General features: G+C 50.1%; 1 protein-coding gene across 2 annotated transcripts in view; it reads right to left on the reverse strand.

Annotated features, from left to right (window-relative positions):
* ACOT7 (acyl-CoA thioesterase 7) overlaps nt 1–24,273 on the reverse strand; it is a 74,488-nt gene that overhangs the window by 38,673 nt on the left and 11,542 nt on the right. For both annotated transcript variants that reach the window (XM_090024265.1, XM_090024264.1), the window contains exons 2-5: nt 23,228–23,345; nt 17,489–17,645; nt 7,164–7,255; nt 4,371–4,485 (exon numbers count right to left, since the gene is read on the reverse strand). In XM_090024265.1, the coding sequence (XP_089880391.1) occupies nt 4,371–4,485; nt 7,164–7,255; nt 17,489–17,645; nt 23,228–23,345 (482 nt within the window). The remainder of the gene's footprint in view (nt 1–4,370; nt 4,486–7,163; nt 7,256–17,488; nt 17,646–23,227; nt 23,346–24,273) is intronic.

Consider the following 24,273-nt stretch of genomic DNA (forward strand, 5'->3'; position numbering starts at 1 on the left):
AGCCCTCTCTTTCCCTCACTGGAGGCCTTCTTTGGAACAGGCCTTCTTTGGAAACTTCCATCTGAACTAGCCAAAAGCCTAAAAGTGGTTCCAAACCCAGTCTAAAACTTACTCTGCTCATCACCTGTTTATACAGTTCCAAAATGACAGGAGAGAGCAAATGTGGGAGGTGCTCATGCAAACTGGAGAAGCTTTTTTCATCTGCATTCAAAGATAAATCAGCACACAGGTACAGATGTGCCACCCAACACACAACAGCAGACTAAACTGCTCTTTGGCTAATCGGTCCTTTGAGACTAGATTAAAAAACTAGAAAACTATGTGTAGGAACTGTCAACACAATGTTAATGCTTTAAGTGCTTTTCCTCACTTGCATGTTTAACCTTCTTTCATTGGCAGTTCATTAATACTCTGAATTTATATACAACAGTACAAAAGTTTATGCCAAGCCCTAAAGTGAAGCTCGCCGAGATCACAAGGTAATGTAACACGCTATTTTTATTTGCTGATAAGTGTTAGACTCAGAGTATGAAAAACCTGCACTAAGTCATTAATTCCAAGAACTGTTCAGAGACAGACCACACTCAGAGCATGTGGGATCCTATGACCCCAGCAGCCCTTGGGCGGGGGGGGCTGGACTCGATGATCTTCTGAGGTCCCTTTTCAGCCCTAATGTCTATGAAATCTATGACCCTCCATTCCATACCCATCCACACATATGAATAAAGAAGGCATTAAGTAGAAAAGACAACCTATCCTGGAACACCCAGTGACACTGGGAGGCAATCAGAACAGACGCAGAATGAAATGCTTTCACTTCACATTAAATGGGAAAAATCCCACCTGTTTAAAGGACTAGTTTCTATTAGAAAAGAAATCTGAGGCCAGAGTTGCACTGAAGAGGAGTGAGCAAACCAGCCTGCGTCAGACCCCGAGAGGTTGAAGTCCTACATCAGGTTCATCTCCTATACATTTTCCCTCCCTCTCCTCCCAAGAAAACCTTTTTTTTTTTTTGAGAAAGTCTGGAAATAAGTTGCTGTGAAATGCAGTCCTTACAGGACCCAGTTTTCAGCCCATCTTTGACACTACCTCCCTTTTTACAACCACAAGCAACTTCAGGCAGGACTGTTATCCTAGATGCAACTGCACTGGTATGTAGAATAGCTTGCCCAATGAGCTTCAACCAGAGCAGGTACAAAGGGCCACTTGGGTAGTTAAGGGAATGGAGACCTTGTCTGATGAGAAAAAAATAAAGGTTTTTGGCTTGTTCATCTTAGCAGAATAGAGATGGAGCGGGCATCTGGTTGCTTCTTATTAATACCTCCATGCGGTGGATGCGAGTGAGAAACGAGCACTATTTAGAATGAAAATAGCACTAGCACAGAACAAAGTGGCTACAAGCTGGTTGTATATTTAGACTAGGAGTGAGAAGGCACCCAATTCTTGCTTTTGTCCCTGACCTCTAGGGATGGAAGGTCTTCTGGCAGGGCACAGACATTGCCCTCATCCCCCCCATGCTGTTTGGTGACCCTGGTGTTTTAGACTTTGAGGTCTGCAGTTGTGTGCAGGGTCTGAAGTGGTGATTATGGGAAACCCCTGGATAAGTGGTGTCTTGGACTGGATGCTGCAGGAGGCCCCTTCCAGTCTTGAGTCTCAGGGTCATAATTTGGGTCCCTAAACAACTGGCAGAGGGAAGAAGCTTATGAATGCCTGCTCCCAATCTCCGAACCTTATGTTTAATTAGATGCATTTGCATTGCATTGCCACTGACTGGTCTTAGGGCAAACTACAATTGGTAGACATTCACTTTGTTTCCAAGTGAGAGCAATGGGACTATCTGCGTAGCAGCAGAATACAGAGCACAGGAAAACCTTCCTCCGATTTGCTTTTGCCACAAACAACCACATAACATGGCACCCATACAACACAGCATCCGTTACCGGAGAGCAGCCTTACCTTTAGTCTGTCTATCTGTGAGGCAAGGAGAGCAAAGAAAAGAAGGGAGGTAAGCAGCTTTCATGACATTACTCACTGTAACCCCCCTGTATGCTGGAACCGGGTAGCTGTACAGCCTGAGAGAGTCTGCACTGCAAAGTTAACGAGCTGCCTCCTGGGCTCCCATGAGAAAGGCACTCAGCATTTGTGACAGGCACTGAGAACTCCAAGAGCCGATGTGAGTCCATACAGTGCTTATAGGTCAGCAGTCCGATAGGCTTCCCCACGCCCCTGGGCTGGAGAAACAGCTCTGAGCATGAAGGCAAACCAGCTTCCAGATCCTTGTCTGAGTTCAAGGCCTTCAGAGCCAAGTACGATAATGGTATCTAACACAGACACAGGCCCTTTGCCCTCCAGACCAAGGCGCCAAGACATTTTGCTTTGGTCAGCAAAGGTACTACTTCATTTTGCTTGCTGCTGGCCAGGGCCTGACTTGAACTGGCAGCTTACAAAACCAAAGAAATGCTTTCAGAAGGAATGCCTGTTCCACCAAGCTGCCCATCTCACTGCTTTGAATCAAGATAGATGCTAGCGTCCAAGTGGGTGAAGCTACTGACTTCACTTTCCCCGGCACTGCCAACAAGGGGTAAAACATGGGCATACCCATGTTTTGAGGGGAGGGGCATCCCACCCCTCAAACCCTGGCTGACGCAATGTTTAAATGCTCCTTCTCAGAAGGTGAAGGGTGCCTGTAGCTGAAAGCTTACAAATAAAGAATTTTTTTTTTGGAAATACATCTAGTTTGTCTAATAAAAAATATCACCTCTGCCATGAGTTTTGATTCCTTCTCTCTGAGAGCAGCTGTGCATGCAGACAGCTGTGCACCAATGTTCAAGCTTGCAGCAGATGTACACTCCCCTGATCTCTACCGATTGCTCATCCCTGGAGCGAAAATTAAACAAGTCATTTGGCCTCCACCTTGGAGCCAATATGAGGGGTGGCAAAAGGAGCCATGTTGTTGCTGTTGGTTTGGGGGTGGGGGGGAGGGGGTTAAGCCTAGTAAGTAATCACAGACTCTAAAACAAAAAGATCAAGGGAGCTGGTTTGCCCCTTGCAATTAGTTGCTAGGCAACTGTGGTGCAAATGCCTAAAACCCTGCAGGGCACTGGCATGTTAAAGGCAGTTAAAATTAACAAGCTGCAGAGGCAAAAAGCCCCTCCAGTCAAGCTGACAAAGAGTGGCCAGGTGACCTCTCCACCCCCTCAAAGTGAGGAACAAGTTGAATGTTTGGGCCACCTAGCATAAAGGATATTTCAAATTCTGCAGTTTTATTTTAGAGCACGGCCTCAGCTGGAGAAACCAGAGAAGAGCCAGGACTGTCGCTTCCAGTGCAGTGATGCTCAACCTTGGACTGCACATGCCCTGCCACATGAGCGCTATAAATACCAGAGCACAGCCACTCAGCAGGCAGTGTTTGAGCTGCCTGCTTCAGCCCCAAATGCTCTCTGAGAACAGAAGAGGAGGAGGGAGGGGCCAGCTCCAGAGGACTGGCCACAGGTAAGTAACCTAGATTGTCTGCAATTAGGGCTCCCACCTGAGATTGCTCAGCTCCTGAGACTAGAAGCCACAGCCTCTCCAGCAGAGCAGGAGATGTGAGGCTTCCGATTACAGAGGGGAAGAGGCTCATTATGGCTCCCCTGGGGCAATACAAATGCCAAGAACTCCAGGGTGGAACTAAATTGCTCAGCTTTGTCAAAAACAGGGCCAATCCCCCAGCTGGCCAGCAGCAACAAGGAGGAAGATACAGCACCAAGTACGGGTGCAGCCTTCCCAAAGCATACAAGGAAGCACCTTGGCTGGAGGAATCTCAGGCCTAAAACCCAAGGCTAGTTAGTGAACAAGTACTCCCAAACACAGTACCAAGGACAAGCCAGTGTAACAATATTCCTGTAGCTTGCTAGAAAGATCTCCTATTTTCTAAGCACATTTCTCACCCAAGAGCTTCCAGAGTTCCCCACCTCCCACACAGGCTGCTTCAACCTCAACTGAGTGCCAGAGCTCAGCCTCATCTGGCATTGTGCAGGAGAAAAGGGACAGGCTTCGAAAGGCTCTTGGGGATGCAATACAGGGTTTCACCACAGAAGAAACCAAGAATGCATCATGTTTTGGGTCAGCAAATGCTCATGAGCCAGGAGGTGACCAAGTTACTCATTACTCCTTAGAAACTAGCATTAGCCTGTTATCTGAAAGCTAGGGTGGCATGGGTGCTAAGGTACATGGGCTAACAGCCCAAAGGTTGCAAGTTTGAGGCCACAGTAGAATCAACATGCACATCTCAAACTCCAACAAATCTGCAAATACTGCTAATAAAGCTCTCCAACAGCCTTTCACAAACTCAACACAGATTCCCTCAAGTGCTTGGCAGACAGCATTACCTGGGTTGATAACAGGAAAGATCATGTCCCCGTTTCTCTGCTTAGTTTCCAACCGCTCCAGTTTTTGCTGCTCGTACCGTTTCTTTCCTTCCTCCTCCTGCTCCTTCCGCATGTACTGAAAAAGAGAAGAACACACAGGTCAGGCTCAGTGCCCTACGCAGCTAATAACAAACCCTGCCCAGCACTGTGACCAGAGCTCAGTGCTCGGGGCTGTCCTGCTGGCAGAACAGTGGCTGCCCAGATGACTTGGACCCAAGGTGTCTACGGCATCTGCAAGCACTACATAAAACCAAACTCAGCCCTACAACCAAGCTCAATGCAGGAGGGAGCCCAACAGCACCAGGTGCTGATGGGTAAGGTGGGTTGCAGGCACAGCCATTCCCTTCCCCTCCTATGCCAGTTTTGAATGTTCAGCTAGTCCTATTGGTCACCTTGCCTACAGTGGAGAGAACAACTGGCAGCAGCCACCAGTGTAAATTCAACCCCTTAGCTCCCACTACAGCACATGCACCTCTATATAGTCATTCACTCCCAGACACACACATATCCTGCTCACTTGCAGGCTGATGACTCCCTGGCTTCCCACAGCAGGGAACTGAAGGCTCTTTCTAGAGACCAAGGCAAGGAGAAAGCAAGCCCTAGGGACAGCAGCTGGGGCTGGATCCCAACAGCTGGTTTCCATACAGTCTGTAACTTTATTGTAACTACTGCACTGCAGTCACTTCATTACGGTAACAACATACCCTCCGACTGAGGTGCTGACTGTTATGCAGCTCTGGTGTCATCCAAGCAGATGAACCCCTGATGAGTGACTTCAGGGCGTGTTAGCAAATCATGTGAAACTTCTCAGCAGTGCACAAATACCCAGACACTCCCCTGCCCCACTTCCTCCCCCCAGCAAGATATACGTATCTTCCAGAAATCAGTTAAGGTTACACCAGAGAAACACAAAACATTGTGCTGGCTGCTATCCAGTTTGTCCATGTAATTTTGGGTAGGCTAAAGTCTGGAGCAACTTTGATGAAGGAATTCCTGCCTTGGTCCAGAGGATGAGGCTAGCTGCACTGTGTGACCCACTTTCCTTTACCTCACTTCCAGGAAACAGGACCATAGATGCCCAACTCTGGTCTAATGCAAACATGACCCTAGGGTCCTCTCAGAGGAGAGGGGTCCCTCTCCTCTGAAGAAGGCGACTTGCTGCTCAGGAGGTGCCCATGAAATCGTGATAAATGTAGTGGGTTTACTATTCAGGTGAACTGATGAGGTGTCCCAGATGATAGTAGCTATAAGAAAGCTACTTAGGAAGGGGAGAAGAAGCTGCCCTACAGCCAGCTACTACAGTATGGCATTGTAGAAGCCAGCTTTCAGCAGTTGAGGACTGATAGGAATCCTGAAGCTGCCAAGGAGGACTTTGGCTCCAGGTGTTCATCATGGCTGCAGAGAAGCCACACTGACAACATGGAGTCAATGCTCATCACAATGCAGGACCACAGCTCAGAGCAGAATGGCAGGTGCAAGCAATGCTGACCAGCTTTGAGGGAAGCCAGGCACCATCCCTAGTCCCAGCCACGTGGGAGCAGGTGTCTGAGAGCTCCTGCTGCTCCTAAAGCATTCATCCTCCATGTGTTACCCACTGCCTGCAGACCCAGCTCCCTTTGAGTCAGAAGTTCTCAACTTTTCATCTCTATTGACCCAGAAAAAAGAAAAGAAAGACATGTGACATCAGTGCCAGTCCTGGGGAGGATATTGCGAGGACAACAACCATATCTCTGCATGAGGAGCTACCTGCTACGGAGACAGATTGCCTCCAGCCATTTTAAGTTAGAAAACATACTTTCCCACACGCAAGACCCACAAGGGAAAGGGAACCTCATGCTCCAGGTGGTGTTTTGCCAGGTGCACATCAGACACCCCCCCAGCTCCAACTGGAGGAAGTTAGCACAAGACATGAACTCAGTTAAGAAAACAAAACCAAGTTGCCAGCTCATTCAGGCCACAGGTAGATCTGTGGAGAGCTCTGTTAGGAGTGGGTGGTCTGTCTATCATCTCAGAAAAACGTCATCGTCTTGATCAATTGAGTTCCCAGTTCTGTTTGGGTTCTCACCGCCTTTCTACTCATAGATGACAGTCTCAGACTCCAACCAGGATGGATTCTCTGGTATATATAAGGCTCTGCATGAATGCACACTTTACAAGAAACAAGACTGGCTAACTAAGAAAATTAAAACCCCAAGAGCAAGCCCACTTCTATCACGGGGAAACAAGGACAGCTGGGATTGACACATTAGCATATAGAACACTGAAAGATGATAAAAATAGCAAGTGAGCTTGTCCCAATTTGGAGGCCAAAAGGAGGAAATGTAATGAGTGCGAGAGACAGAGTAACCAGAGAAGTGCTGGGATCAAAGCTCAACTCCGTCCATCTGCTCCGAGTCAGCAAGTCTGAATCCCCTCCCTTGGCAGTTCGAATCTATTCTCACCCACCTGATGGCAGGCTTGGCCTCCTCAGGGAACAGCACAGAATTGATTGCATTCATCAAAAGATATCGTCTTTCAGGGTGGGGTAGGGGGGAGATGGGGCAGGGGCAGAAAGGAGATAAAACACAAGCCCCTGAACTGGAACACATTAACAACCAAGACAGCATGATTCACGTGTGGCCACAAGCCCCAGGGGCATGAAGGGCAAGAGTTAAAACTGGTTAGACACTCGGACTGAATACACCTCACAGTCCTGCCAGATGCCCAATGTAAAGTCTCCCTTATGAGCATGTGGACTGAGACAATGGGCAATACCTGGACAGGAGGAACTTCAAGCACTTTGTCCACATTCTTCAGTGAGAGGGGCACATACCACAGTGTCGCCCTATTGGTCACCTTCTTGGCACCTGAAAAATAACAAAAAGGGTATTAACAGAATACAAAGGTGATGAAAGCCAGACAGCCTTGGTGGAAATTTTGCACAGGGACAGGGCAGACTTGGTACGGGCCGCTGGGACCGGACCCAACAGCTCTGCTGTTCTGCACTCCAACACACATACAGTCTTTTCACCAGTCATTAGTGCTGCGCCCCTTCAACACAGAGAGCAGCTGCTTGAGTGATGTGGGTGCCCTGACTCCAATGCTACTGCTACCGGACTATGACAGGACCAGCCCCGGAGGGAGGCCATGGCATGCGCCCATCACCCTCCCCAGGCCTGGAGTGATTCTGTTGGTGCTGGTCTTAGCTGGATCAGTCCCATGTGTCCTTCTGTGGGGCTTCAACCCCTCCAGACATCAGTTCTCTGGCCCTGGGCCCTAATCACAACACTACAGTTCTAATTGCCTTAAGGACTGTAATCATGGCCTCCAGCTGTCCCCCTAGTCATGCCTATGCCTTGCTGATTTCACTCAAGTCTTCCACTGGGCCCTCCAGCCATACACTGGTTTCAGCCCCTTGGGTCCCTGATCTGTGCTAGGTTGTTGCCTTCAGCCTACAACTACTCAGTTTGGGCCCATGCGGCCCACTGGCTAGACCCATGTAAGGTTCCATCTTGGCCTCAGCCCCTCTCTAAACTTTTGGCAACTTGGGCCTCAGGCTTCATCCCACCTTAAATTCTCCTGTTGGTTTCCAAAACCCAGAGTGCCCCTCAGGCATGCCCCATGGCCTCCCTCCGGGGGCCCCTTCCCCATAGCCACAACCCAAGCCTCTCTCCTCTCACTCCAGCTGAAGCCTGGGGTTTTGTCCTCCCCTAGGCTCTCCTCACTGCTGGTTACAGCTCAGGGTTGCCCTTCCCAGAGCCCTGGTCTACTTTTTCCTATGGGAGGCAAAAGGTTGGAGGGTTCATGGACCCTGCTGAATAACTCCGCTGCTTAGAGCAGTGGTTCTCAACCTTTTTGTACCAGGACCCATTTATAAGTATCAATGGCCAGTTCTGACCCAGTAAATAAATAGTTTAAGTAGAAAACAACCTCGTGGCCTGCCAGAGGCCTTCGCTCCCAACCCTGAAAGTGGGGAGTGAAATTGGGGGGGGGGGGGCATGAGGGACCCCAAGCAGCCCCTTGCAGGCTGGAATTCTGCCAGCTTGCAAGGGAAAACCCCTGGTCTCACGACCCTCAGGTTGAGAAGTGCACACTCCACACACACAGCCAGCCACTTCAGGGACGATTATGGCTCACGTTCAGAGATGGCCTGGGGGGTGCGGGTCCCGTGCTCGCTACAACAGATTCTGAGCAAGTCCTGCCTTTCACATGTCACTTCTTCCCATGAGCACAGGGACAAGTGGGGCTTGGGGAAGACGACACACAGAGCAGGTCCCGCACAGCTCTGCCAAGCTCAGCCAAAGTCATGCTGCTTGTCAGCCCCAAATGAGAGCTGACACCTGATTTACGATGCAATACAGCTTGCTAAAAATCCTCCCACAACCACCAAGCACGGGATTCCTTCTGACAGGACCGTTCTACATACACATTCCTGAAAATGGAACCGTCAGTCACTCTGATGACGGCCGGCTTAGAGTGGCGGCAACAAGCACGTAGCGGAGATGGAGCTGCTGGATAAATGGGAGATGGGGCAGTAATTTATCTCCCCTCTGCATGTGCAGTCATGTCCAGGGTCTGGCTGTCAGCACAGCTGTTAACAAGCAAGCCCCAGATGGTGACTGATAGCTGGCTGGCAGTTTTTTAAGTCAGACAGGCCAGGTTCCTCTGCTTTAGCCCTGTCAAGGCTGGCTGTTCCAGGGCTGCTTCCAGAAGCCATTCCCTATCTTGCATGCCAGGGATGTTTCCGTGGAACGCTTAGTGACCAGCAGGGCAACACGGAAGTGTAGGGCCCTCAGCACTGGGAACTCCTACCTGCAGCATGACACCTTGCACCACGTTCTCCTCCAGACTGGACAAGAGCTGTATGGTAACTATGAACTCCCAGACAGCACCTGATGGAGGCCATATGTCAGTCATTCCTACCCCAAAGAGTGGCACTCTTCTCTGTTTGAGTTTTGCATCTTGGATATACTATTCAACCACATACTTCTTCCCCAACACCATTATATAGATGGGCTTCCCACAGCTCCCAGGCTGTGGGAAGCCCATCCATATCACTGGAACAGGTTACCCAGAGACGCTGTGGAATCTCCATCCTTAGAGGTTTTTAAGACCTGGGTAGGCAAAGCCTTAGCTGGGATGATATAGTAGCGGATGACCCTGCTTTGAGCAGGGGGTTGGACTAGATGACCTCCTGAAGTCCCTTCCAACCCTAATTTTCTATAATTCTATGATGTAGTTGTGGCAGAAAGCCACCTTGGTTTCTCCCCAAAATCTCTGCCCTGTGACTATCTGATTAGATGGGCCAGCACAGAGGATTCACACCTCAGCCTCTTTAGGTAACCTGAGCTGGCTGCATTCCTGAGGGGGGGGGGGAACCTGCTCCCTCTGCCTACGTGACTGGCATCAGCCACCTGGGTGAGGGGTTTCTACCTGGGGAGCTGGAATCTGCCCGGTAACAGGTGATGTATTTCAAATTGGTTGGCTGACAGCCAACTGGGGCTGACTTCCACTGGACCAGGTGAATGAGGTCACGGGGGCTATATAGGTTGGGGGGGGGGGGGGAAGGAGGCTCTCTCTCTTCGGCCATGAGGTGCCGGCCTCACGCCGGGCAGGCCCTGCAGCCTCTCCCCGCATTCCGCTCATGTTGAGCAGATTCTTTTTGGTATTGGTTGGTGGAACCGGAGCGTGCTCCGTCCACTCCATGCATTGACCTGGTATTGCGGTGCTTCCAGGACCGGTGCAAAAAAAAAAAAAAAGGAGACAGAGAAGCCTTACCATCTGGACCTAGCTCTCTCTCTCATCCCAAGACTCCAGAGGGGAAACTGGAGAACTCTGGAAGATGCTTGTGAGTAAGCTACTCAATCGGATTAGATATCTAGCTGGCAGTAACACAGATGCGTGATCAAAAGGCTACCTCAGCCACACTGTTTGCTCTTTAGGATTTCTAAGATATTGCTCAGTCCTGTACCCCAGTTTCTCCTACCCCTCGTAATCAATAAAGTTCTCCTTTTTGACTGGTGTGGGAGACTTATTGAGGGGTGGGTCTAAATTATGCCTAAGAGACCCCTTAGGTCTGCGGACTAAGGGAGACTTTACTTTTTGCCCCTTGACTTGGGGAAGTGCCCCAAGTGCCTGTACTGGGTCGAGTACCCGTCGGACTATTAGGCCTGTGTTTCCCCGAGGACACAGGGCCGAGACAGTCCCTTCTCGGGGTGGTGGCGGCGACATTACCCCCCGACTAGCGAGTGTGCTCCGGGAGAGGGGTCGGCCAAACATAAGGTGCCCCTAGGGAGGCATTCGGAGTCTGGAAGGTGGTCGGGCGCAGGGAGGTGGGCAGCTCAACGCAGGAGCGACCCCTACTGGCCCGCCACAGTAGTAAGCACAGCCAACTCCGATTCCATACCAGGAAGCAGTGGTAGGGTACAAGCATCTGGAGAGCTGCAAACCAATGTCCCCATGAACCTAGCTGGCTCCCAGAGGTGTTAAGAGTCCATGGGCAACATGAAGAATTTGAGGAATTCCTGGTAGAATCTGGACACCAGTGGGAAACTTTCATGTATGCCTTGCTCTCATCCTTGCACAGATGTTCTGATTTACACCAGACAGAAATGACCTGGCAACAACTTTTTAAGGCCCACAACAAATGGCCCCACACATCATTTGGAGCTGACCTTGAAATGGAGTCATCAGGGCACTTCCAACAGCTCATAAGTAACTATTTCCATGATTTCACATCCGTTTTAGACAGGGAACTTCAGCCAGGACTCCCAGCAAAAGAAAGGGACCATGGTGGATTTGATTCAAATGAAATCAATTAAAATTATGATTTAAAGCACTGCTCAAGAAGCCTCAATTTAATCATTGTTTTTTACAAGAAGTGCATTCTTGTTGTTTGCTATCCTCTATTCACTTAACTTCTTGAAACTTCACACTTTTAGAGAAAGGTAAGGGCTTGACTGTGTTCACAAACTTGCAGAGAGACAAGAGGGCTGATGGGTAGGTAATCAGATCTGTTATCTCTCATCTCCGTATACTGCTCTTAACAAGGATGTTATCTCTGAAGACAAATCCAGTTTGAGAACTGAAACTAAGCATCACAGAGATGCTTAATGGGATTTTCTAGACTGAAGACTGAGTCCCATTGGGTAGAGTGGTTTTCTTTGAGCTTTACTAATCTATAGAGGAGCCTCTGGGAACCTCATAAGACTGGGTCCTTAATATAATCCACGGCCTGTTGTGACCTATTTTATAAAACTTTTCTAAAAAGGTTACATGAATATATCATCTCAAATAGTATATCATTAGAAGTTATAATCCCTATTCCATGATGATATCTCTGAGCTTTAGCATATCTTAAATTATATAAGTTTATTTTTTAAAGCATCTTAACAAAAAAAAAATTAAAAACCCAATTAAATAAAAATCTGATTTAAATAAAAAATCCAATTCTTTAAATCAGGAAAGCAGCCACCTCCTAAAGACCAAATTGTGGGAGCCAGAACCCAGAGTGCTTGAGCAACTGCTACCAAACTGTACTCATTAAGCCAGATTTCACCAGGCTCCCTAAAACCACCCTCACACTAAAAGGGAAGTCACAGTGAAATGCAAATCTGCACCCTTTCAACTATGGGCAAATATGGAAAATGTTTCCACTGTGCCACTGCTCCGACTCCGAGTAGATCTGACAACATGCTTTTGGGAATAAGACTTGCTGTTGCACTCGTCTAAAAGTATCCTGACAAGCTGGTTACCACAGCAACCACATGAACAAACTCTGTATAGGCCTAAGCAAGTAATGTGCACTAAATTATGCAGAACAAGTTAATTGCAAATTTTTCCATTCTATAATATAAATTATCAGAAGAAACGCAATTTCCAAGGAGTCTATTTTAAGTCTTAAGAGCTGCACTTCTTTTTCCAGTGCTATTCTCTCCTAATCACATTCAAATACATTTAATATTTTGACATTTGATATTAGTCGAATGAGCAGCCTCGTTTGCAAAGCAAGTGTATTAGTTTGGGTGTCTGCACTTCTATTTGACAAGCACAATGGAAAATCCTGGCACTGTTAGTGCTGCAGGTTGGAGGGCAGGGGAGGGGCTTCCAAACCCTGCACTGCCTGTGTGAGAAGAGCTGGACGAATAGGGCCCTTCAACCAGTCTTCCACGACGGAACATGCGTCACCTGGAAGCAAGTGGAGCAGTCCCAGAGCCCAACATGAATTAAATACTTCCGAGAGCACTTCAGAGGTTGCACCAGTGTTTCTCAAGCTGACCACTGGTATGACTACACCTCAGCCATCCCTACACCCCAGCTGCAATACTTATAGTACTAAATCTAGACCAACACCGCACTAGCCATTGCCCAGTTCCCTATGCATGCCGCCATTATAACAGCTGCATAGATCATGGGGCTGTGGGTTTAGTCCAGCAGGTAACAGCAGCTCTCCTGATAAGCCAGGCTTTCCTTTGTGCCCCCTGCCAGCATTCAGACCTCCGCTGTCCACCCTGTGCTCCACCAAGCCTGCCCTTCTACCTCCTGACATTTAAACAGCTCCACGCTGCTGCTAACAAACCAGGGTCCCAATCCCAGCAGTGGGTGTTCATCCCTGGGACCCTGTGCAGCAAGAGCCCTTTCCTCAGTTACAAGGAAGTCTCAGTGCTTGAGTAGCTCTCATTGCCATAATCCTCAAGCATCTCATCTCTCCTGGCACCTCTGAGGAGAGTCCCCCCCATCACTTTATAGAGGGAACCAACTTCCCCAAGGTCACACTAGACATCTCCAGATGAGGAAGAGACCTTGGTGTCCTGAGCTCCAGCCCCCCGCCCCCGCCCCTCCCCCTCCCCATGCCCAGCCAGGCCACTTTTCTACTTCTGTACCTATGATGCAAGGATACCACTCACCTGTGCCAGGGATGCCACCAGCAAGCACTCTGATCATCAGAAAAAACAGGCTTGCTTACTGGTGCTAGCTTCAGAGCCTTGCATGAAACAGCTAAGGCAGAGAAGGATACGGAAGAGTTACACCACAACCTTAGCTTGAAGCTACATGCTACACTCCCAGCAGAGCAGCACCACTAAACCTGAACTCAGACCAAGCCACAGTGCAAGACAGTGACACACCCTGCACTTCACCAGGCAGCCAGCCCAGCCAGCTAGCTGCACTGTGGACTCCCAGCACCACACAAACATGAAGGCAGCTAGATTAGTAGCAGCAGAAGAACGCAGGAAGTGCCATACTCAGTCAGGCCACTGGTCCAGCTAGTCTAGTAGTCCATCTCCAGCAGCAGCAAAAAAGGGTGCTATAGAGGGAGAGTATTGAACCTGATCTCTCTCAAATGGCATATCCTTTATTCAGTACTCAGCCTGGCATATGCCAATATGGCTTAGAGATATGTCAGAGGGAACATCTCCAACCATTCTGTTCAATAGTCATTAATAGATCTATCATCATCAATTTAGTCCAATCCCTTCCTGAATCTAGCTATGCTACCTGCCTCCACCACCTCTGGCAATGAATTCCACAAGTTAACTATGTATTCATTCAAAAAGTACTTCCTCTTGTTAGTTTTAAACCTATCATCTACTAACTTCAGTGGGTACCCCTAGTCCTAGTGTTCTGGGATGTGGTAAACAACAGTTCTCTGTTCATGGGGTCCACACTCTTCATGATTTTAGACCTCTATTCATTTTAGACTCTCCTAGTATGGCAACCTAGCATGGCCCCAGCATACCTCTGATCATTTTGGTTGTCCTTCTCTGTACCTTTTCTAAGTCTACTACATCCTTTTGGAGATGTGGGGACCAGAATCACACATAGCATTCAAGATGTAGGAGCACTATGGACTTGTACAATGGTATAATGGCATTCTGCATTTTGTTTTTAATTCCCTTCTTAATGATACCCAACATTTTAGAAGCTCTCTTGGTCACTGCTGCACGTTGAACTGATGTTTTTAAAGAACTATCTACAATGACTCCAAGGTCACTTTCCTGAGTTAAAACAGTTAATTCAGAAGTCAGCACTGTGTACCTATAGTTGAGGTTACTTTTTCCCAGATTGCATTACTTTGCACTGGACAGCACTGAAGTTCATCTGCCATTTTTTTGCCAACTCACTTAGCTTGGTGAGATATTTCTGCAGCTCCTCTTCATCAGCTTGGGACTTGACTACCCTGAATAATTTGGTATTGTCTGCAAATTTGGAGATTTCACCATGCACCTTCATTTGCAAGTCACAGACAAGCCACTGGTGGCTTCTTGCTTCCTTCTCTGTGCTGTGTCCCCTACCCAACCTCACTGTGACCAAGTTAGAGGGGAGTGCCAGCAGTTTGCCTGGCTGAAACTTGCACAGGAAGGCTGAAGACTACAGGCCTAGCAGGAAAGGTGCTGAGAACTCAGGGCAGACTCTGCCTTGTGCACCCCAGGGAAAGGAGGAGACCATGCATAGACCAGCAGGAGCCAACTGCTGCTCACTAGAGGCCTGATCTCAAGCTATTTCAGGAGGGTGCTGAACACAGAATCAGGTGGGCAACCTGGTGACTTAGGCCCCAAATGCAGGTATTAACAAACTTTCCTGGGAGCTGGTGCTCATCAAGGCACAATGATTCTCCTTCAGCACTTGCACCTTAGGAGCTGTAGCATGCAATTAAGCAGGGAAACAAGAGCAAACAGAGCCTGGTCTGCTAATCCTCACTTCTTGGTACGGGTTCTCTCACCTTGAACAGCACAGACAGCAAGTTGACTTTCACTTGCCTGGCCAGTATGTGTGAGGGCTACCCCGCTGGGTTCTGAGGAGTAAGAGGGGGAGAGACTCCTTGTCACAGCAAGGATGTTGGAAGAAGGGCTCTGGACAGTCCTGCCCTATACAGGCAGCGCAAGGATGCCATGGCCAGCAAGAGGGCATGAGCCAGATGCTGACAAGATGCAAGCAGCCCCCTCAGGCTTGATCTCGTCATAGAACCATAGAAAGTTATGGTGGGAAGGGACCTCAGGAGGTCATCTAGTCCAGCCCGCTGCTCAAAGCAGGACTGTCCCCAACTAGATCATCCCAGCCAAAGCTTTGTTAAAGCCAGGCCTTAAAAGCCTCCAAGGATAGAGATTCCATCACCTCTCTAGGTAGCCCGTTCCAGTGCTTCACCACCCTGCTAGGTAGAACTGTTTTCCTCATATCTAACCTAAACTTCCCATGCTGCAACTCGAGACCATTGCTCCTTATTTTGTCATCTGTCACCAGTCTAGCTCCGTCCTCTTTGGACCCACCCTTCAGGTAGTTAAAGGCTGCTATGAAATCCCCCTTCAGTCTCCTTTTCTCCAGACTGAATAAGCCCAGCTCCCTCAGCCTCTCCTCAGAAGTCATGTGCCCCAGCCCCTTAACTATTTTTGGTGCCCTCCACTGGACTCTCTCTAACTTGTCCACATCCTTTTTGTGTGTGGGGGGGTGGGGGGCAAAACTGGACACAGTTCTTCAGATGTGCCCACATCAGTGCAGAATAGAGGGGAATACTTACTTCCCTTGACCTGCTGACAACGTTTCTACTAATGCATCTCGGTACGGTGTTGGCCCTCTTGGCAACAAGGGCACACTGCTGGCTTGTATCCAGCATATTGTCCACTGTAACCCTCAGGTCCTGTCCCTCAGTTTGCCCCAATTTCAGACAATCTGACATGATTCAAAGGTATCAGCTGGCAATGTCTGCCAAGATGAGCCTCCCCTGACCCCTGGTCCCCCACTGTAAGTAAGCATTGCTGCTCCCAGAGATAGCAGAGTGCGCAGAAGAGTCCTAACCCAGCAGCATGCACCCTTAGGCAGCTACAGCCGCCACACGCTGCAGTCAGAATAAAGAAAATGGCAGCTCTGCTCAGTAATTAGACAGGGTCCCCAAGACAGAGCATCACATCAGATCCAAGGTGCCTGAACCCCATGCTAATGTTTCTTTGACACAGCAGCTGCTCAGGCTAATGGTGCAAATACCTTGTTTGCAAAAATCATCATGTGCTTCCACATCCAATATCCAACGCAACTTCAGCTTTGGCTCTTTTGTTTCTCTTCTCACTTCTTTTGAACTCACACAACATCCAATGCCATCCATTCATATACTGGGAATGGCTGATGCTGAGCCAATGTTTGTGACCCTGCCCCGGGAGTCTGGACAAGGGTACTTGGCCCCAGTGTCGGTGCAACCCCCAGCATAGCTAGAATAAAGCCCCTTGGGCTTCTTGGCACAGCCATCACAGCCGTGTGCAGCCACCATGTGGAAAAATGAAAAGGGGTTGCTATAGTAACAACTGCCTTGGAAGAGTATATTCAGATCAAAACAGAGACCCAAGGTTCATCCCACTGAGGTGTGGACAGCAGCCTGGTGCAGCAGCTGCAGAGCTACCACTCCCCTGCCCAGCCCAACCCGCCAGACCAGGAGCCAAACACTGCTGGCAAGATAGGACGGTGCCAGCTCCAAAACAGTAGCGTACACCCGAGCCCCAGAGTCAGGGTGAAGCAGGCAGTACACAGAGGGCACACAGCCGCTCCTCCAGACAGTGAATCACTAGGGCAACCACACGTGGGAGGGACTGCCTATGCAAGCCTAGCAGAGATCACAAGCATTCAGCTCCGTGCTGTCCAGGAGCCACAGGATGCTCAAGACACAGGCAACTGACTGCTGAAAGCCTCTGCCCCCTCCCCCCCAGCATACAGCTCCCCCTGGGAGAAAGGAGAGGTACAATACAGAAAGCTACACTGCATGGCCATTCAGTCCCCGCTTGTGGTTGTGTACATAAACCCTATGCTGCACTTGGGAGAGGCTTTAACACTTCTGCCTGCCCAAGACCTGTGAATGATGCTCCCATGCTCAGCTAAGCCGCAGCACATCCCTCCTAATGGTGCCATAACCACCAGTGCTTCACAGGGAGCACCCTACTGTGTGGGTCCTCCCAGGAATCTCATCCAAACTAGAGGCAGGTCAAAGAACGAGGATGGCACTGATCAGCTCCCCAAAAAAAAGGTTCCTGACACCCTGTGCAAACAGGCGCCCCAAGTCCTGACACACCTGCCCATCAAGAGCTTGGGTTTGAAGCATCTGCGGCACACATGAGCATTACCTGTAAGGATATTCTCAGACAGCACGTTGACCTGGACTTCTACGGAGCGCTTGGAGGTGTAGGTGATCTCTGCGCTGACAGTGGCCACCTCCCCAATGCACATAGGTGAGAGGAAGTCTGTGCGCTCCACGCGGGCCAGGGCAGCCACGCAGGGCTCCTAGGGAGGACAGGAGAGGAGGGTTAGTGTAGGGGCAGCTAAGCGGGGTAGCCTCAGGGGATGAGAACAAGCCCACAAGGTCTCTGAGCCTCAACAACATACGGAGGGTGTCAAAAACCCTGGAGAATGCACCACCCTGCCCTGTACAGGCAGCAGCATCACAGGATGTCCCCAAAGCACTGCAGGGGGCTGGCAGACAGCAGGGGCTCCCACGGTATGGGTGGCATCATGCCTGAGCCCTGGCCTTGCTGAGGGGAACACGGAGCCAGGCCCTGGACTGGCAGACACTGTGTTTGAGGGGTGGCTGGGGCAAACGTGCTGCCATGTGGGCACAGTATAGATACAGCATGGCAGCTGGCCAAGCCATGGAATAATCAGGAGGCTATCAGGGAAACCCCCAAGCCCTGTCACAGTGCAACCCAGGCAGGGGAGGGCAGAGCTGCTCATGGCTCTACTCCTCAGGGGTTTTACGTGACCAGTTTCCACAAGGAGCAGAGCAGCGGGCCCTTCCCCCAGAGGAGGGGCAAGGAATTCAGGTCACAGGCTTCCTTCCCTGGGCAAAGCAGAGGCAGCAGCGCCACCTGCTGGCTACCACCCTGCTCAGGAAGGGATCCAGCCAACAGCTGGCAAGTGATGTAGTGGAGACACTTGGGAGCCAAGTTTTTGGCATTGTCAGAGCCAGAGTTGCAGGCACAGCCTCCCACAGGCGCGCCAAAAGCAATGCCCTGTAAGATCTTCTTGCCATGTCCTCACCTCTAGCAGAAGCAGCTCAGTCCACTCCAGAGCCCCTGGTCCAGCCTGGTATCTGCCACCCAAACACTATGCCTGCCCTCCCCTCCTCCTCTCACGCTGCGGCTCAGCTAGCACTTGTTCCCAGCAGCTTGTGCACACTGCCTATGCTGCAGCATAGCATTTGCTAGACCAGGAGCGCAGCCAGTCCCAAGCCTGCTGGAAGCTGATCCCCGGCCTGCTGTGTGGAAGAAACATGCCCCTCTTGCTTCCTCCAGTATCAGTACTGAACAGATTACATTACAGTCAAGGAGCTCACTCACATTTATGCCATGTCATCACTTTCAACCTAACCCCATGTTCACCACCACTTGTAGCTTGCTTAAGCTCTCTCCAGTCAAGTGGGAGGGGAGGAGGCCTAGCAGGTTAACACGCAACATCTTGTTCTGCAAACTCTTGGCATAATTCTACTAACACAAAGCCCAGGGCACTTTGTTGTCAGTCCAAGCAAGACAGATTGTCCCAATGTCTTCAGTTCTTTGCTAGTAAGAATGGGCAAAGAATAAGAAATGCTGAAAAAAGGACCACAAGGAAGCACATGATTGCAGGTGAAGAAACAAGGCAAAGTTCACTGTTTTTTCTGTGTGTGTTTAGTATGGCAAAGGGAAGGAGCTGTCTGCTCCAAAACTGCTGTCCCAAAGAGAAGGCAGGTACACAGCTTTGCCTGTGAAGCCACCCCTTGGCTTCAGGTTTCTGCAGGACAGCCATTTCTCATCTCAGAGAGGGAGAGCTCAGGACTGCCGGAAAAGGCAGGACATCCTTGACAATGTCAAAACATTCCTAACTGGCTGGTGATTCAGGAAGCACCTTCAACATGAAGTGGATCCCAGTATTGCCATGCAGGATTTGCATCATCCTCATCTGCTCAGGGGATCCCCAGTGACAGAGCTGGAACTACACCAGTCAAAGCACAGACAGACACCAAATGTGTGCTCTCCTAAGGCCGCTGCTGTTTGCCAAGAGGCTGATGCTCCTACTGCCCAGATACTAGCTCAGAAACTGAGACAGCCACAAATCCAGTCAAAGCTATGCCCAGAAGATACCCACTGGGATAAGGTAAGGTACCAGTGATCGTGTGTAGACATAACAAGAGGCGTGTGTGCATGACACTTCAAAGCAAGTTAAATGCGTTTGCACCGCTTTAATGGTGTTGATGTTTGCACGCATTGGCGGCGTATTGTGTATGAATTCCAACCGCTGTAGGAAATTTGGCAGTGTAATGTGCCTTAAATGAGTTGGGGCACAGCCGCAGAGTGAAGCACCGGGCTCCGTGCAGCTCTGCAGGAAACCCTGCAGGCAGCCTGGCAGCAGCCCAGGAAAGCAACTCCGCCCAAGAAAAGCAGTGAACCTAATTTCTTCCCCCCCACCCCCAACCTGCCTGCCTGCGCTGCACAGGGGCCTGGAGCTTCCCTCCCCGGCTGTGGTGCCCCCTGGGACCACCCGAGCCGGGTGCCTGCGGGTATGTGCTGCCTGGGGGGGCCACCACTACGGCGGAGGGAAGCACCAACCCTTTGCCCCCCAAAGCCCAAGGACCGCTCTGCCTGCTGGCAGCTCGCCCTCCCCTACCTGCCTCTCTGGCAGGGCAGGTAGGTCAGCAGGGTGTGTGCATGACACAGGGGTTTAAAATCAGCCCTAAATTGAAGTGGTGTTTTTTTCATCTACACACGGCCATGACCAGTGACACCAACACCCTCTCAGCCCCCAATATGCCATCCTGACCTATTCAGCATGCATCATGGCAGCTGGCCAGGAGCTCAGAGCAACTGCTGGTCACCACCCAGGCCCTTAAAAGTTTCTGTATGCACATTGCTCAAACAAGTGTGATTCATTATCAGTTTCATTCAGATGAAGTCAAGACAGCAAACCTAAGCCACTACCTGAGAGTAAACTGAATATTGTATCAAAATAATACAAGTTATAGACATTATTGACTGGGATCAAACCAACATTTACAACAAGACTAATCAACTCTTTCACATACACTAAAACGCAAGCGAAGGTGGTGGAGCCCTACCAAAGCACTGCCCCCAGGGCCCACGCAATTAGAACTGTAACAAGAACCCAAGCTACCCGTGTCCAAACCAGGACTTCAGACACTACCTCAGACTGAAGTGCTGGTGCACACAGACCCCTCCTTCTGTGCCTGCCAACAGAAACAGACCAAGCCAGGGCACCCCGATAAGCAAGTTTAGCCACTCTGGTCTAGCCCCTCCCAGTCCTTGAGACTGCAAAGGCACAATCTGAGTGTGTGTCTAAGGCCAGTCTGAGATCTAAAACTTCAAAACCGTTTCCTCAGGTGTTTGCACTGTGTGGCTTCCCAGATGCATGCAACTAAGCTTCCTCACACCTTCCAAGTAAAAGGCAGAGATGCTTCCCAATTTACCAAAGGGAAAAACAGAAGGAACTGCAGGTAACAGAAGGCTGCTGGCTCTCCAGCTCTCAACCTCACATGAAGCAAGAGCTGGAACTACAGTATAAAGCCAGGTGGCCAGGGGCTGCTAGCACTACACTTTGCAGGTGTGACTTCTCTGAGCAAGAGGCTGGTGTGGGAGCATGTCACCAGGGTGCAGAACAACCGACATTAAAAAACCCTATAAATAAACCCAGCATATTGGGAAAAATCTCCCAACAAAGCTTCCCACCCAAAAGCTTCTCCTGTGCAGGGGGCAATGACTTTGATGTAAACACATGACAGAGGACCCCACTAAAAATATGATCAAGATTTCCCAGTGGGGTCTGTGCACTCATGTGGCCTCACCTGTCCACAGACATGAGGTCCACTGCAGGCAAGGAAGGATGGACAAGGCACAGGCCCCACTCCACTGGAGAAAACGCATAACTTCCATAGCTTTTAGGAGAGAGATGGGCGGCACAAAACCTGCTTGTATGAATTAGATGCCAGGACAGATCACTGGGAGAGGGGACCAAGCCAGGCTGTCCCACCAGCATCTAGCCCAACAGCATCAGGCCAGGAGGGGATGTCACAGATCCACAGGCAGAAACTCGAGAAAACTGTTTGGCTTCCTTGAAGGTAGGCTTGGGGGGAGGCAGGGTACAGTGAGTGACCATTGAAGGGTGGGGAGAGAAGGGGGCTGCCAGTGGACTGAGGAGGAATGGAGGTCCTGGTTGAGCTAGCTGCAACTGAGGAGAGGTGGTCCCAGGAAAAATGTGACAGGAATCTGTAAGGGGGCTCAGCAGTAGTCTGAACATGGGGCAAGGATTTTGTCAGTTCTGTTTGACCGTACTCCGCTGTCAAAGTATTTGATCACTTTCTTTTTTATACCGTTTGTTTTTCTTTGTAATAAATCCTTTTGTTTTTCTGTTATTTTTTACCAAAGTGCCTTGTGGTAAATGATATCCAGGCTGCAGTTGTATTCGTCTAGGCTGAAAGGAATCAGGACTTGTGGCAGAGGTGCTATCTTTTAATAGACCAACTAGATTTTTTCAAAAAAAAAAAAAAAGTCTTTAATTGCAAGCTTTCAGGCACAAGTACCCTTCTTCAGGCATAGGAGAAAAGATTGTAAAAGTTCTCCTGAGCAGAAATGAAAGTTCGCATTTCATAGGAGAGCTGAAGGTGTGGTAAAATCCCCTTTGGATATCACCTCTTCCACGAGTCCCGATTCCTTGTGGTAAATGACGATTTCTGGGCAAATTAATAACATGGGTATTTCAAATCAGCAGAGTGGGGGACCAGTAAGTTCACACAAACCCAGGGTGCATCTCTGGGAGCACCCCAACACCCTAGGTTTTTGTCACAGATGTAACGTCCTTCAAGTTCTAGGGCAGAGCCTGAGTGCCCAGGACGCACTGCAATGTGTGCCTTCTTCCTTTGCCCCAGTGCTGCCTGGGAAAAAACGGTGCCTAAAGGCTAGACAGCAGCTGTAGAGAAGCCTCCCAAAGCAGCTATACTGGGCCAGAGGGGGGATACTGAAGCACTGCATGTACGCTGGGGCAGGCATTGGCAGTAGGGCATTGCCAGCAAGCGCCAGCCAGCCAGAGCCTGCACGCGCACAGGCGGGCACAGCCTGAGCCTGACATGGAAATGGCCAGACACTAGATGGGAAACAACAAGAGAGAGGGACAAAACGTGTGCAATCACTCACTGTGACAGGAAGGGTTTCTCCAGGGGAGAAAAGGCTAAGCCACACCCCAGGGGCCTGAGGACACTATCCCTTCACCAAAGTTAGGCAGCTCAAGCTGAAAGTTCCCAGCCAGCAACTGCCTCCCCCCTCCCAAGCCAGCATACACATGAAGCATCAGGAACTCCGTAAAACCTAGCCCATCCACAACACAATAAAGCAGGAGAAAGGAGAAGGAACCTGTCCTCCACCCCTTGGCATGCCCCAGCAGGGCAGGGAACTCCATGCCCCGCAGAGAGCAGAGCCAAAATAAGCCTTGCAGACAGAACCTCCACGAGCTCAGGGTGGAGGTCAGATTTCCTCCTGGACCGAGGGAGGGAAGGGGCCACTACTCCCTGGAAAAGGAGCAGACAAAGGCTACAGGTGCACAATGAAAAGAGTCCAGCAGCAGAAAGGTGGTGGTATTCAGAGTAACGCAACCTTGGACTTAGCCCAGCCAGCCCAGGGACTTGCCTAATGCACAAGCATGAAAACAAGCTCAGCGCCCCACCTGATGCATGGCTACTGACTGCTCCCTTCCATCCGCAATTCTGGAAAGGAACATATAAATTCAAGCCCCCGCCAGCCCATGTGCAGCCTGGGTGGCAGGCTGATGCTCCCCCTCTGACATCAGCTGAGCGAGAGCAGGCTTGTGCAGACCACAACAGCACGTACCCCAGGCTGGGAGTTGCAGTGCCGGGTGCTGATGATGGCTCCCGCCTCTTCAATCATTTTCAGGATGGTGCCCCCATGCACATTCCCTGCGATGTTTGCATCATCTGGACTCATGAACCTGCAGAGGGAAAAAAGATGCATCACTGTTCAGACCACTCGACACCACTCCCACCACCCGGGTGGCCACTGTAAGCAGAGCACATGGCACTGCCACCCCCTTTGTCACAGTTCAGCTGCAGCCACCATGCTCCAGGCCCCATGTTTGCAGTTTAACCCTGAAGCGCAGCCACAAAGGCAGTTCTGAATGACAGGCACAGGATGTGGTTTCCCATGGACTCCGCCTCGGTTCCACCCCAGTGACGTCAGTACAGGTGGAAGCAGCCGAGTCACAACCCTAAGCAGTGTCTCTGCCCTCTGGAAACCAGACCAAAGAGACAGGCCAAGGCCAGTCCCCTATCAGACCCACAGGTCCCTCACAAACAACAACTAGCCCCTTATGTGCAGACCTATTCAGCATCATCCCACTGTAGAAAAGGGGAGCCCAAGACATTGAGAAGCCTATGGCTGTAGAGCCAACTGAGGGGAGAGCAAGGGCTTGTTGAGAATCCCAGTGACTCCCACTTTGTGATACTAAGGCCCTTTGAAGCACACATGCAAAGTCAGTAACCGACTCTTTGCTGGGCACTTTCCCCTGAATGGCACGACAGGCCGGGGTAGGTCACTGGCTCTGTAACAACCTGACATACTCAAGTGCCAGGGCTGGCAGCCTCTGCTGCCCCCCCAAGTGGGGATTTCAAAGTGACAGCATGCTGGCAGTGCCCACTTGCATCCTAGGAGCCTGGACTCTTGGGTCCCACCTTCTATTTCCTTCCCTCTGCTAACAAGTCAAGGCTAAAATTAAAACCTTGCACAGTAAAATCCATGGCAACTATCGCACCCCTTTCCTCAGAGCAACTGTGGGTTCCAGCCACAAAACCACATTACAGTAGCATATTAAACACTGGCATTTAGCAAGCTAGGCGACCAGCACAGCCTCACTAAAGGGG

The sequence above is a fragment of the Crocodylus siamensis genome, chromosome 12 (genome assembly GCF_052110815.1).
Source record: "Crocodylus siamensis isolate JL-2025a chromosome 12, ASM5211081v1, whole genome shotgun sequence".
NCBI lineage: Eukaryota > Metazoa > Chordata > Crocodylia > Crocodylidae > Crocodylus > Crocodylus siamensis.